The sequence below is a fragment of the Rosa chinensis genome, chromosome 1 (assembly GCF_002994745.2).
Source record: "Rosa chinensis cultivar Old Blush chromosome 1, RchiOBHm-V2, whole genome shotgun sequence".
Classification (NCBI taxonomy): domain Eukaryota; kingdom Viridiplantae; phylum Streptophyta; class Magnoliopsida; order Rosales; family Rosaceae; genus Rosa; species Rosa chinensis.
This window is the reverse complement of record NC_037088.1, coordinates 59,870,790-59,885,289: the sequence shown is the minus strand read 5'-3', so window position 1 is coordinate 59,885,289 and position 14,500 is coordinate 59,870,790. Positions and strand designations below refer to the sequence as shown.

The 14,500-nt window shown below is 35.4% G+C and overlaps 2 protein-coding genes across 2 annotated transcripts; one reads left to right on the top strand and one right to left on the bottom strand.

Annotated features, from left to right (window-relative positions):
- The first annotated feature begins 507 nt into the window (after nucleotides 1-507).
- Nucleotides 508-3,274, top strand: LOC112182989 (probable 2-oxoglutarate-dependent dioxygenase At5g05600). The gene is made up of 3 exons (XM_024321581.2): nucleotides 508-1,103; nucleotides 1,587-1,917; nucleotides 2,894-3,274. The coding sequence occupies exons 1-3, from the start codon at nucleotides 613-615 to the stop codon at nucleotides 3,143-3,145; spliced, it is 1,074 nt and encodes a 357-aa protein (XP_024177349.1). The 5' UTR covers nucleotides 508-612; the 3' UTR covers nucleotides 3,146-3,274.
- Nucleotides 3,275-11,415: 8,141 nt separating this feature from the next.
- On the bottom strand, nucleotides 11,416-14,352 carry LOC112182984 (PHD finger protein ALFIN-LIKE 1). Its single transcript, XM_024321574.2, has 5 exons — nucleotides 14,217-14,352; nucleotides 14,058-14,090; nucleotides 13,576-13,798; nucleotides 12,035-12,155; nucleotides 11,416-11,934 (listed from the first exon to the last, which is right to left on the bottom strand). Exons 1-5 carry the CDS (start codon nucleotides 14,302-14,304, stop codon nucleotides 11,686-11,688), a joined length of 714 nt encoding a protein of 237 aa, XP_024177342.1. The 5' UTR covers nucleotides 14,305-14,352; the 3' UTR covers nucleotides 11,416-11,685.
- Nucleotides 14,353-14,500: the final 148 nt, after the last annotated feature.

The following is a 14,500-nucleotide window of genomic DNA, read 5'->3' as shown; positions in this document are numbered from 1 at the left end:
AACGACACCTTAAACATGGAAAAGGTGCATTAGTGGTCCAGGCCATGTACTGCATTTTGGTCATTGTACTGCGTAATTTTATTATGATTTTAATCCTCATAAAAATGTCTCATAATCTTTCAATGTTTCTTCTATCAAATTTCGACTTGTATTTATAAGTTCTAAATAAATACATACGTTTGTTGGAGAGAAAAAAAAAATACAGACAAATGAGCTGGATTTAGACCGTAGATGGTAACGGAAGTAGACAACATAAACGAAAATGACAAATAGAAACCCACATAGACACTGGTTTAGATTGTATCAATCTGCAAGGACTAATTTTGGCCTAAAACTAAACATGCCTAGAGTTGTCCTAGGGCTTTTGGTCCTTCGGTCCCCTACTTTGGCCTTAATATAGAAATAGCCCCAAACTAAAAAATTCGTATATTTCACGTTTCTCTTTCACGTCCAAATCACTCCCCACTACTAAAAACCCCCCTTTAACTACCATTCCCGCACTCTCATACCCATATCATCTTCTCTCTTTGAAAATTATAACTTTGTGTTATGTATAAATAGGATCAACCTTAGACGCCAAAAGCAGCAGCATCAGCTACTAAAATACCCATCATGAATTGCCCACAGGATTGGCCCGAGCCTATTGTCCGAGTACAGTCCCTGTCAGAAAACGGCGTCGTACCCGATCGGTACATCAAACCACCGACGGAAAGACCAAGCTCCGATCACCCCACCGACGCCAACATCCCCATCATCGACTTCCAACCCTTGCTATCATCAGATAACGGCGACGATGGTCTCCGTGCCGCCACACTTGCTAAAATCTCAGAGGCTTGCCGGGAGTGGGGCTTCTTTCAGATAGTGAACCACGGCGTCAGTCCAGAACTGTTGGACCAGACGCAGAAGGTTTGGCGGGAGTTTTTCCATTTGCCGATGGAGATGAAACAGGCCTATGCCAACTCGCCCAAGACTTATGAAGGGTATGGGAGCAGGCTTGGAGTTGAGAAAGGCGCCATTCTTGACTGGAGTGACTACTATTTCCTTCACTTTCTTCCGTTTTGTTTGAAGGACTACAACAAGTGGCCTTCCATCCCGGACGGCAGGTAATTCAAACATATCCAAACTCTCCGACCTATTCTAGTCTTAACTCATTTTCATACTTTGTCTCGTAAGCAAGAGGTCAAAATATATATCTTATTTGGTCTAAACAGTATAAGTTTGTGCATGCAGTAAACGCTGTCATATAGGTCTCAAGGTAAATGAGATCTACTATTGGAGTTTAAATTCCACCTGAGGGATCTCTCATAGTACATGTTAAATATGCACATGCTACAAAAAAGTGTTATGACATGGACATGCATTACGTACGAAGATAATGATATAATATGAATGGTTGAGGACTTGAGGTGCATCTGTGATCTCAACTGTTGATAGAGATAATTTTAAAGATTTGTCGGTTTTTCATTATTCCTAAAACCAATTTTATTAGGATGATGGACTAATAAATATCATGTATTAATTATCGTATCAATATCTTATTTAAGAATCAACATGAAATACTTATAGATGTTTTCATGGCTTTTCAGGGAAGTGATAGATGAGTATGGGAGGGAAGTAGTGAAGCTGTGCGGGAGATTAATGAAGGCTTTATCACTAAACATTGGATTAGAGGAAGATTTTCTTCAAAACAAATTTGGAGGGCAAGACATTGGGGCTTGTCTAAGAGTGAATTTCTACCCAAAATGTCCTCAGCCAGACCTCACTCTTGGTCTCTCATCACACTCCGACCCAGGAGGCATGACCTTGCTACTATGTGATGAACATGTCGCCGGTCTTCAAGTCCGAAAAGATAACAGTTGGATCACTGTGAAACCAGCTCCCCATGCTTTTATCGTCAATATCGGAGATCAAATTCAGGTGAATTTTCATTCTTGGTTTTATTTGTATTTTTTTTTTTATGGAAAAAAAATTTGGACAATTTCTCGATTCATTTGTATTCTTTTAATTTATTGTAGTACTTTCTAGACCAAAATTAATTTCATGAACCAGAAGCACATGGAGGGGTCATATTTGTTTAATTTGATGGAGTACTAGAAGCTAATTACGAGTCATGTAGACTATTTTTGGTCAAAACGTGCATAATCATTCAATTTATATTCATGTGATGGAGTCGTGTTTCTGAAATCTGAACATGCCCATAAGAGTAGGGTGGTTCATGAACAAGTTGTTGTTCAAAGTAAAGTTTTTTTGGAACCTAAGCGACATACATTATCTTAATATTCCAAAAGAAATGAAACTAACATAATTGTTTCGTGGGGAAAACATATTCATCACGTTTACTTACTTGGAATGGAAAATAATCATGAATCGGAGACAAGTGGAATGGGAGAAGAAATGAATCGGTATTGATTCAGGAGGAATGATTCATAAACTCATCTCCCCCCTTCGTAATCGAATTCCTGAGTATTCAAGAATCGATTCCTGATAAATAGGTGAGACCTACACCAATTCCGATTCCTTCATGTGTTAGTAAACACAGAAATTCTTTTACCTGGAATCATTCCGATTCCTTTATGTGTTAGTAAACACAGGGGTGTTTTTACTCCGTAATCATTCCATTCTATTCCAAGTAAGTAAGTTTTTATCAATCTCTTTAAAGTCTCAAGTTGCTACTTGAAAAATGAAATTCTTTTAGTAATAAAAAGGAAAAAATGGATAGACATTAATTTTTTTGGTTAAAAATACATGCTACATGTGCTTGCAAGTTGCTAAACGTCTACACTCATTTTTATAACATGTTCTATTGTCTCTCGGTTTTATCTTTGTCTTATAATCTTCTGTATTGGGTCAATAAGCTTATGAGTAACTGATAAGCAAAATTTGTTTGACATAGGTTTTAAGTAATGCAATGTACAAGAGCGTTGAGCATAGAGTGCTCGTAAACCCAGCCAAGGAGCGACTGTCACTTGCATTCTTCTACAATCCAAAGAGTGACATACCCATCGAGCCGGTAAAAGAGCTCGTCACGGAGGATAGACCTGCACTATACCCGCCAAAGACATTTGACGAATACCGGCTTTACATAAGAATGAGGGGTCCAAAGGGAAAATCTCAAGTCGACTCCATAAAATGTCCGCGAGGATAATAGTCATACAAATTTAATTTCTTCATTGTAAATTACATGATGAACATCCTCGATCCCTTGATTGAATTAACAGTACAACTTGTAATCATAAGAGTTTTTCTATTGGGACCTCGATATTTGCTCATTTAACCTCTTATGCTCTTTTCACCTCTTATTTGCTTTTTAATAAGTAAAATTTGCTATCTAAACCTCTTTCAAATACCTAACTTAACCTTACTTATAAGGGTTTTTGTCCATTTACCTCATTTCTAGGGATTTTTTTTCTTACAAACCCCATTAAGTTTTTTAAATTCCCTCTTAACCAATACACTCGAAGAGAGTCTTCCCTAATACCCCATTAAGATTTTTTTTTCAAATTTTTTTTAATACCATTTTACCCCTAACCCCTTTGTTACTTAGAAAGAGAGAGAGAGAGAGAGAGAGAGAGAGAGAGAGAGAGAGAGAGAAACCATAGGAGACTTCGCCGGAGCCAGTCATCGATCGCCGGATTCCTGTCACCAGTCACCAAATTCAGGCCAACTTTCACAGAATTCCGTTCACCGATAGCCGGATTCCGATCACACCTGATTTTTCTGAAAACCTCTATTGCCCCTCCAATAGACATCTATTGAGGGGCAATAGACGCATATCAGCCATGTATTGCCCCCCAATAAACGTCTATTGCCCCATAATAGAACTTTTGGAAGTCGGAATGAAAACTAATATTTCTAAGATTAGACAAATAAAATTTTGATTAAAGAAAAAAAACGAAGAGATTATATAATTTAAAAACGTCTATGGCCCCTCAATAGACGTTTATTGCCCCCCAATAGACTTAGCAGACCTCTATTGCCCTAATATAATTTTTTTTTCTTTTCCATTTTTCTTTCCTTCTGGACCTTCTGCCCCAATTTTACTCAAAAAAAAAATTGATTTGGGAAAGGAGAACTAATATATATGAAAGAATGGGGCCAGTTATGAAAGAACGGATGATGATATATATGAGTTACTGTAAGGAAGTTTTTATCCCCCAAAGGTCCACCAAAGTAGAATTAATGCTCAGCCTTACATTTAGTATACTAATATATACGCCTTCTGTGCTTCTGCTATTTTCTTGAAGTTGTTTGGTCTGGTTGTAAAGCATGAAATGCGATCCACCATTGCCCACATAAACAATTGGACTTTGACTGCCAATAATTTATCATCATCAAGGGCCAAACGAATGGAGGATGATATCCCTGAGTTACTGAAGGAACCTTCTAAAGCTGCCAATGGTTCACCAAACCAGAAACGTGTCACCTCCACAATCCAAAGCTGAGAAATTGCTGTCAAGGCCTCCTAAAGGCTTGAGAAGTGGCTGCAAATTCATTTTGCAGGCTATGCCTTCTTTCCCTGAAGGTTCGTCGGACTTGCTTCCACTGTAGCTCATTGTCTTCACCGGATCGGAACTCCGGTCTCCAAGGAGTCGCGACATTACCGAGCTTCAGGACTTTGGAACCATCCATGTTACGATCTGAAATTTAAGCTCCGGTGGTAGATCGGTGGAGATAGACCTTGCCGAACACATGGAGATTGGTGATGAAGTCGATGAAGCAGACGTTCTTGAAGAGCATGATGGTGGGCGAGAGCGTCATCGTTGAGAGAGAGAGAGAGAGAGAGAGAGAGAGAGAGAGAGAGGCTTCGGCCGAAGGGATGAGATAGAGAGTGTGGCAATGGCTGTAATTCTTTAATTGGGCTGGGGTAAAATGGTTATTTGTTGTTAAATTGTGTAGGTGGGAATAAAAATCTGTTGTTGGGGTAAGTGAGATAATTTTTGCTTATTTTGGTGCTTTGGGTCAAGGACCCTACTTATAAATGGAATATTTCGAGCATTAAATATGGGTTTGAATGCTTTCATAATTATTTGTTTGCCAAAAAAAGAAAATTTTAAAATAATTATTGAAAAAAAGTCATAGCTTGATAACTAATTAAAAAAATATTACCATAATTGTTTTCAAGCCTAATTTTTCATGTTTTATGATTATAAAAATTAAATTTGCTCATTTTATTATTTTTATTTAACTTTATCTTATATACTGCTTCACAGGCTTATTTGGTTTAGTTTACACAATGGCTCTCTATCTCTCGTTTCATGATCTTGTTATACTAATGAGAAGAACATTTATCTAATATTTATCTATTGCATCATAGCTTTGTTCTCGTATAATTCACCAAGTAATTTTAAATACATTTTCTTTTGAATCTTTTTAATCTTCGAAAGTTTTCATGAACAAATAAAATTATAAATGAGATTTGAAAATGGAAATGAATAATAAAATTAGTATAAAGGTTTGGAGAGAGAACAAAAATGTATATTTTTTCTTAATATTTTGTTGTCTGTAACGATCTTTTCATATCAGGATATATATATGTCATTTAATAATTAAAAAATAAGGGAGATTTAGTAAGTATATTAAAAGAGCCCAATTGAAACTCTCTAATCCTAAAGGAATGAGACGGATGAATCGGATTGAGTCATTGAGGTCATCACCAGTGAAGTATAGTGAAAAATTAATTAAGTAAAGAAAAGTTATTGGAGAGGCTTCAAGTTTCTTGTTATTTGATTATTACGATCAATGTGTTCTGGGGTCTACAAAGATCCTAGTTAATTACATCTGATGATAAAGCTTTGTCACACTTAATTGTCTCCATTGATTGTGGTAACAATTAAATAAGTTGTTTTATTTAGGCCGTTAATTAGTTAAACATAATGTATAGTAGAAGGATTAGTATAATGGCCACATTTATAATACCTCATGCATGCATGAGTTATTCCATGCATGATGCATTGTAGTATGTTTTTTCTAAGACAAAAACAAAAAACAAAAAAACAAAAAAAACTTTGTAGTATGTTTTAAATTATTCCGATTGAGAAGATTTTAGGTTAGGTGTTTGGACTATTAGATTGGTCCAATCATTCTATAAAGAATAACTCGTGGTCTCTTCTTATCAGTTGAACTGGCTAATGAATTTGTCAAGCAATCGGACGCAAAAATGTATTCTCTCCTCTATTAGTCTAAATTAGGGCTGCCACTTAGTTTGATAATTACCAAACCGATCAAATACCAACTGATGTTTTAAGTTTGATAAACAGATTTTTTAGTAACCGAGAGCGATAAAACCAAAATAAAAAATTACCAAAAAAGTTGGTTTTATTTTGGTGAATACCGAATCTACCGATTATCTAAATATTAGCTTTATATACTATACTTTTCGATACACATACATGTATATTAAGAAATAAACATAAAATTTTTCATAATAGTATGAATCTTAGTACATATACTACATTAATAGTACATGTATTTTAAGTAATTTAGTCAAAGATGGTTAAATAACCTAGTTTTATTGAAAATGTCTAAAACTTGATGTCATAAATACAAAAGAAAGCTATAATTAGGAGATGAATACAAAGTTTACGACTATAAAATTGAAGAACTGAATTTTGTTAATTCTAATTTTTATTACATAATTAGTTGTTCTAAAATTGGTAATATCGAATGAAATACCGAATTTGGTAGATAGATTAAAATCCAAAATTTTTGGTTGGTAACTGGTAGCTCAATTTTGAAACCAAAAACTTTGGTTTTGAAGTTGGTAATACCTATAACCGATTCTAATCGACTGAGTGAGAACCCTAATCTAAACTATACACAAAGTTAACATTAGGAGCAAAAGAGAAAGAGTATAATGGTCAAACACTACTTTTGAGGAATCTAAGTAGATAACCATGGATTATAGTTGCATCCACCTTGGATAGTTTTCCCTCCCTTCATTTGGGCGTTCGATTCATGCTAGCAACCCCATCTAGTTCATTAAATAAATTGACTAGATTCATCATTGTTAAGCAGTAAAGCACACCATAAGAGACAAGCATGTATGTGTATTACTCACTTAATTAACAACTCTAATCTTGTCTTGATCCCACTAAACAAAAGTATCATAGTTTATAGAATTCACATTCATATTTATATATACAAACGACCCGGATCGTCTCCTAAGCACATTTCTCTCCTAACGTACCTAAACTTTCATAGAGATGAAGACACGTTTAAATTTTAACATCCAATGATCTACTATCTCTCTCTCAAACTAAAAAATAAACGATTTTGTAAAAATACCCTCATAATTTTTGTCTGTATTCTCCCCTACTGTCGTCCGAGTCTTCTCTATTCTTTCTGATCTTCTTCCTCCCTCTCTCAATATTAAAGACAACTTTATCATCCTCACTGTCAAACCCAGAAACAGAAACAGAGAGAGAGAGAAGAGAGCTAACCGAGAGCCTCAAACCCATCATGTATATGCTGCTAATAAACCATCACCCAATCCTATAGCAAAACCCAAAAACAGAAATTAAGACTTGAGCCGATCGAAGAGAAAATTCTTCGATAATTGCAACCCCGACAAGTCGACAACCCAATCCTATATGCTGCTAATAAACCATCACCCAATCTTTTTCCTCCCTATCTCCAGAATCAATAGATGCATATGATTCAAGTCTTTATTATAACGTCTATGTTTTGCCCTTTTGCATATATGATGATGTCATAGACTATTCAATGATAAAAGGCAATCCATGGATAGATCTGGGTACAATGTAGCTCTATATTCAAATTGGTTTTCAGTTTCTGACTTTCTGTGGTGTCCGGGTTTTTGTCGATCTGGTTACAATCTAGAACACAAAGGATCATCCCTCCAGAATTCATTCTGGAAGAAGATCAAGATATTATCAATTAAGTTCCATTAATTGATGGGTTTCTTCCCTGTAAAATTTCATTCATTCATTGATCCTTGAATTTCTCTCTTCAAGCGTTGCGGAATCAACAGTACGCATTAATTTGGTTGTTTTATTTTATTTTCAGAAGATCAATTTTAATGAAAACTGCTAGATTAGCAGTTGGTATATTTATTGGTGTTGACTGTTGAGAGAAGGAGTAAAAGAAGAATGAGAGAGAGAGAGAGAGATCAGCACTATGGCGTGAAATGAAGAGAAGAATAACTTGGAGAATAGAACATAGAGAATGGAAAATGAAAAGAAAAGATAGCTTTGTTGTAGACCATTGAATACGAAAATTAACAGGTGTCATTATCTCTGTGAAAGTTTAGGTAGGTTAAGGAAGAAATGTGCTTAGGAGAGGATCGGGTCCTTTGTACAAAAGCCTAAAGCCGTGCTCTCATAGAAGTTTTTTTTTGTATGTTTCAATCATGTTAAAAGTCAGAGTAGTATAAAGTATTAAGGTTCTTCTCGATAGAAATAGTATATGTTTAATCCGAATTTAGCACATGTGTGCTTCTATTTAAGTAGTTTGTACACATTTAAAAATTCATTCAAATATCTAATGATTTTGTCTGGTAATATACATAAATACAAATGGACTCGATCCAGATTCTCTTGTTCCCATTTTATATTGTTTGTAGAATATATGTTGTGGTCGACATCTCGGGCAGTTTCGTTGGTTTGAATTCTGGATTTGAATGGCTATTTTATATTTGCTCTATCACTGTATTGAGTGTATTATTCTATTCATTGTGATGTATGATGTGATGCAATAATCTTGATGGTCCTTGCTCCTCGATCAGCTGCTAAAGATGTTTCTAATAGTTAATATTCTCTGTAGCTAAGCTGCTCAACTGGATCATCTAATTGCTGGAGTTAGAATTGATCGATCTAATATGATTCATTTAAAGAGATTATTCTTTCAACTCATTCTCACTAAAAAAAAATGAAACGAAACATACTTTGGATATATGTACAAGGGACAACTTATTTGAACCGCGTATGATTATTAATTGTTTAGGTATTTGAACTGGGTTTTAGTCTAGGGCTGCATTCGATTTTGACTAGTGTACAGCGACAAGTGGTCAGTTATGAGCACACGAGGAGCCAAACAAGAAGAACAAAGTTCCTCACTCAGATGAAAGACACGCAGCTAGCTGGAAGATTAGGATGATATAAACAAATGAAGAAAGATTGGATTATCCATCTATATCTGTCAGTATCAATTCTGTATCAGAGTCCTATGATAACTCGGCAAGTTCTTGGAAGGATACAAAATGATGAAACAAACTGGTAAAAGGTCTTCTATCTGATGATGACAACACACATTTTTAGAGTAAGAGTTGGATATAAGAAAACAATGGCAACCTAATATCAGTTGGATGATTCAGTCCTCGAATAATTGCATGTATTAGGCATTTGATGGCTTAAGATCATGTCTTTGCATTGGAGATATTTGTGGCAACAGATCATCTGGTCTCTGTAATATTTGCAAATAACAGTACTGATGGATTCATCACCTACTATATGACTCTATCTATATTGGTACAACTAACCCTAATTATCGGTATTTACCAAATCTCTGTAACGGCAAGAGGGATCATTTGGATATTTTCTTCATCAACTTTTTCCTGAAAACTCCATGTATCATTATGTATTCTTAAGATAAGCATATTAGTTTAACTTGACGATCGAAATATCTCAAAGGAACTGAAGTAAGAAGGTGTGGTTCTTCTTTGCCACTCCTATAAAAGAAAAACTTTTGGTACGTCATATTTTCATTACATATAGTTGAAAACTATGTTACATCTACTAAGATTAATATAAGGAAATGAAGTTTATACTCCATATTTTACAATTCACGCTCTCTCTTCTCATTTTTAGTAACTTAAAAATTTGTCTTTAATAACTTAAATTTTATATCTTTATAAGAATTACAATAAAAAATGAAAAGAAAGAGTGTGGATTATAAAAATAGATTAAATTTTAAATTGAGAAAACACTATAAAAGACATGATCGATCGAAATAAGACCACCTTTAAGAAAAAAAATCTTCGATCCATCACTGTGGCATTTTTTAAGAACCTCTAGAAACCATTCAGATTTGAATTCCGTCACTTGATTACAGAGAATGGTCATGACTCATGAGGCCAAAGGTTCATGCATGTTATGTAAAATGCTAGTGGGGGATGATATATTATTAGGAAGGAAGGTACACGTTGCACCACTAGGTAAGGGAAGAGAATAAGTTTCAATGGTGGAATTATTTTTGTTAGTGGGGGCTATGCCGTCCTTGTTCCGGGGACAAAGGTTTAATAATGTTGGAGTTAAAGTCAATTAAGCACGTGTGGTATTTCACCACCACGTTTATTTTCTGGCCGGAATATGCTGTGGTCGGCAGTGTACCACCACCACCATCAATAATTGAAAGAGCTAGGGTCACCTGGGTTTTCATTTTCATATTTGGACAGACAGAAGAAAGTTCAAAACCAAAAAGAAAAAAAAGAAAGTTCAAAACCAAAGAGAAAAAAAAGAAAGTTCAAAACCACGAGCCCAAGTTTACCACAACGCACGTGAAAGCGTCAACGCCTATCTCCAAATTGCTCAAGTGGTCATCTAAAAATTCATTAACAAATTAGATGTGGCAATTTCTGGGACAACATATATCTATACTATTATTAAGAGAGGAGGATTTGTTAACTAAAATAAAAAAATTTGACAAAAATGACCTTAGAAAATTAAAAAACTTTGAGAATTAATTAAATCACAAGGACAATCATGACATTTACAAAATGTATTTTTATTATAAAAAAAAATCAACAACCCACTTTTTACTCCCACTATCTTTTCTTTGTAATGATAGATTTCTTTTTATTTCTGAAAAAATAAAATAAAAAATATTTGCACATGCAGAACATGTGTGGAGAATGGCTAGTAGATACGAATACGAATCAAACTCGATATGAATTTGACATCCTACTTTATCTAATCCATACGAATCAAAAGTATGTGATGTTTCAATTTTTCTAATCCATGATGTTAACAGATTGAACACATTTGCGTATAAGATTAACCTCGAGTACATTAATTGTCGAAGACTAGCTCAATGCAATGGCTAACAATGATAGATTTCTTTTTTATTTCTGAAAAAATAAAATAAAAAATATTTGCACATGCAGAACATGTGTGGAGAATGGCTAGTAGATACGAATACGAATCAAACTCGATATGAATTTGACATCCTACTTTATCTAATCCATACGAATCAAAAGTATGTGATATTTCAATTTTTCTAATCCATGATGTTAACAGATTGAACACATTTGCGTATAAGATTAACCTCAAGTGCATTAATTGTCGAAGACTAGCTCAATGCAATGGCTAACAATGATGGTAGACAGCTCTAGAAGAATAAGAAGCCGATCCACCACTTGCGGAGTTGATTTACCAGTACATCCCCTCTGGGAGAATCAAGTAAAGTATTTAATCTGTCAAATCGGATGTGCAAAGCAGAAATATATCAAGGAAACTTGAATGAAACAAAATCGTTTCTATACAATGAACAAAGAGGAACACAAACAGCAGGGGTGAAAAACCGTAGTTTAAACTTCTGAGACTAAGAGAGTACCTACCAGCCTATCACAGTCATAGAATATGACAGGCTGATAATTTAAAAAGGATCCCAAGATGCAATAAAAGAAATAAAACCTAGATTTAGATCACTAATTCATGTTGATATCAGTCATCACTGCCTTCCCTTCTTTGAGCAAGAAGGGCATTTGTACTGCTGGATATACTCGGCCTTGGATGGTGTTATCTTCACACACTTCCCATGGTACCATCTCTCACAGATGTCACAGCCAATCCAAAACTCATTAGCACTGTAATTTCCCCCACAGCTTCCACATAGAGTTTCACTATGCTCATCTCCATCCTCCACGTAATTTTCATCGAGCAACGTACTATTGGTCCTCATAGGTCCATCAGTTGATCTCTGCAAAGCAGAGGTGAGTCTATAAGCCCAAAGTTTGCATAAACGGGAAGAGCATCTTAAAAACCCAAAAGCTACTTTATTGTCAAAGAGAGAGTATCACCTTTGCATTGTTCCTGGATTTGCTTCCACTATCTGCACTGGGTTTGTCTCTAGCGGGCTTCCTTCCAGTTACGACTTCAAAGACAGTTGGCAGATCATTTGTCAAGCTAAATAGACGCTTCCTGTTAACAAAAAGAACACAAATAAGGTTATTTCTGCACACTTGCAATCTCCTGTGTTTGGGGTTACCATGATTGATGGCCCAGAAATCACAAGTTAGATATGTTGGGCCATTGGCCTTTACAATAAGGTGGTCCAATATACCATATTATATGATCTATACCAAGGATCTGAAGAAGATTATTGATTCAGGATGTCAGTGCATACAAAGCTCTGAATGAAACAGCTTAAGAAGGGAGTGAAAAGGAAAGCTCTGAATTGGATGTCTGGGGATACTAAGAGATAAAGACACATAGAATCAGCGCACAGACTAAAAGACACTTCCTTTAGTGTCTGAGTATAAAAAGTATCGAGAATTATTTGCAACCACAGAATTTTTATTTTCTTTTTGGTGATATGCAGCAACAAAAAATATATTGAGGATCGGATATGTCAAGAAAAAAAAATTCAGCTACATGTGCACTCAATATATTTCCCATCAATTAGGCATGATTACAAATCCATGATTCAGAGAATAGAAAAGAATCAGCACCAGGCTTAGTAGAGTTGAGTTAAAGCAATAATGGGAATTCACCCCTGGGAAATCAGCAAAATTGCTTAAAAAAGACATAGAATAAGCTTGCATAATTCCAAAATATCATCAAACAAAAGTAGTTTGTTTAAGACTTGCAGAGGAAGTCCACCCTAGTGCTGGGGAAAGTGTTTTTTCATACATTCTCCAACAGGGAAAACATCTTTCTTGATTGACAGGCACATACTCTCATTGGGTCCTTAAATCACGTCTTATTTCTTAGCTACCAACTCAGATATGAGAATTGCAGATGCATTGAGTCTCACCAAAATTAAACATCTTGATTTGATCTAATGACTAAAAAGGACCTTGAAAAATGAACAACATATAGGTTTTCTATATTGCTTCATGTTTAAGAGACAACAAGTTATTTTCATTATCGAACAAACACAAGTGTCATAAGAATTAGAAGTCTTACTTAAAAAAAAAAGAAAAAAAAAAGGTGTCTAATGCTAGTTCTCTACCTATGTTTTCATGTAAACAATTTGCAACTATACAATATCAGGCCCCCTAAATTATCATATGTTCTACTCCTATTAAAAAGAAAGTAATCAGCCGTCTAATCCAAATCTTTGAATTTATTTAAAAAGAAAGTAATCAGCTGTCAAGTCCAAATCTTCAAAAAATCAAAGCAAAGAAACATTAGTCTTTCCAAGAGGCAATTAGAGTTCATCAAAAGGGCTAAAATGCCTGAAACACAGATCTTTGGTGAGTGCATAAGAATGTAAAAAGAGAAACAATGGCATTATTTGCACATATACAAGAATGGTTACAAACAAGTTGCACAAAAACCACCACATCCACTAAAACATTTAAATCCACGAAAAACATCAAGGAAAAGAACAATGAACCTCTCATTCCGGTTAAGGCGAGCACCAAAGTAGAAAGACACAGACAGCAACCAAGAATCACTATGCACTGCAATCAAAGACAGCCAATCTTGGCGGTTCATCCCATCTCTCGCAAAATTAATCCCCAACGCAGGCTCCGGAAGCTCCGGCGGCACTTCCTCCGCCGGCAGATTCACCTCCCACGACTCATCCGGGTGTCCATACAAGCACAAATTCTCCTTCTCTGAAACAGAATAACCAACAGTAACTACACCAACTAAAACTAACTAACCAAACAAACAAACAAACAAAAAAACAGAAATTAAACTAAACCAATACAAAATTTTACGCCTTTCTACATTTCAACTCAATCAAAACCTACCCTTCACTTAAAATTATCCTTAATATTCCAGTACCAAAAATTAACTACGTAATCATGCACTAAAGACTCAATCTTTACTTTTACTCTATATATAGAAAGAAAAATCGAAGCAGGAACAGACCTGGATCGCAAAGCGCATAGAATTCATCCACATCTGAAAACCCAAAAAACCAATGTGTCAATCACACACAGATATATATATATATATATACACACACACACACAGCTGAGCCTCACACACACACACACATATATAGCATTATCGAGAAAGAGAGAGAACCGTTGGTAAGGGCGCGAACGATGCCAGAGCGACGAGCGCTGTAGTCTCTGAAGATCTCTTCGACGCTGCGAGGGCTCGAAGATGGCATTGTGTTAATACTCGGCTAATTTTTTTATTTTTTTTATTTTTTTGACTGATGGGTTAGATAAGGAGAAAGATCTGGGCTTTAACTTTGGGCCCGGGGAGAAGTAATTATTAGATGGGGCATAGTTGGTTGCTTTTAGTAAAAGTGCTTTTGTTCTAGCAAGGCACTTTTTCTTTTCCGCTTTCTTTTACTTTCACGG

Excerpts from the sequence above, each read along its gene's own strand:
- LOC112182989 (XM_024321581.2), top strand. The coding sequence starts at position 613 with ATGAATTGCCCACAGGATTGGCCCGAGCCTATTGTCCGAGTACAGTCC. Across the intron at positions 1,104-1,586 it reads CCTTCCATCCCGGACGGCAG|GGAAGTGATAGATGAGTATG; the intron begins GTAATTCAAACA and ends ATGGCTTTTCAG. Across the intron at positions 1,918-2,893 it reads ATATCGGAGATCAAATTCAG|GTTTTAAGTAATGCAATGTA; the intron begins GTGAATTTTCAT and ends TGTTTGACATAG.
- LOC112182984 (XM_024321574.2), bottom strand. The coding sequence starts at position 14,304 with ATGCCATCTTCGAGCCCTCGCAGCGTCGAAGAGATCTTCAGAGACTAC. Across the intron at positions 14,091-14,216 it reads CGTTCGCGCCCTTACCAACG|ATGTGGATGAATTCTATGCG; the intron begins GTTCTCTCTCTT and ends TTGGGTTTTCAG. Across the intron at positions 11,935-12,034 it reads AATCCAGGAACAATGCAAAG|AGATCAACTGATGGACCTAT; the intron begins GTGATACTCTCT and ends TCTGCTTTGCAG.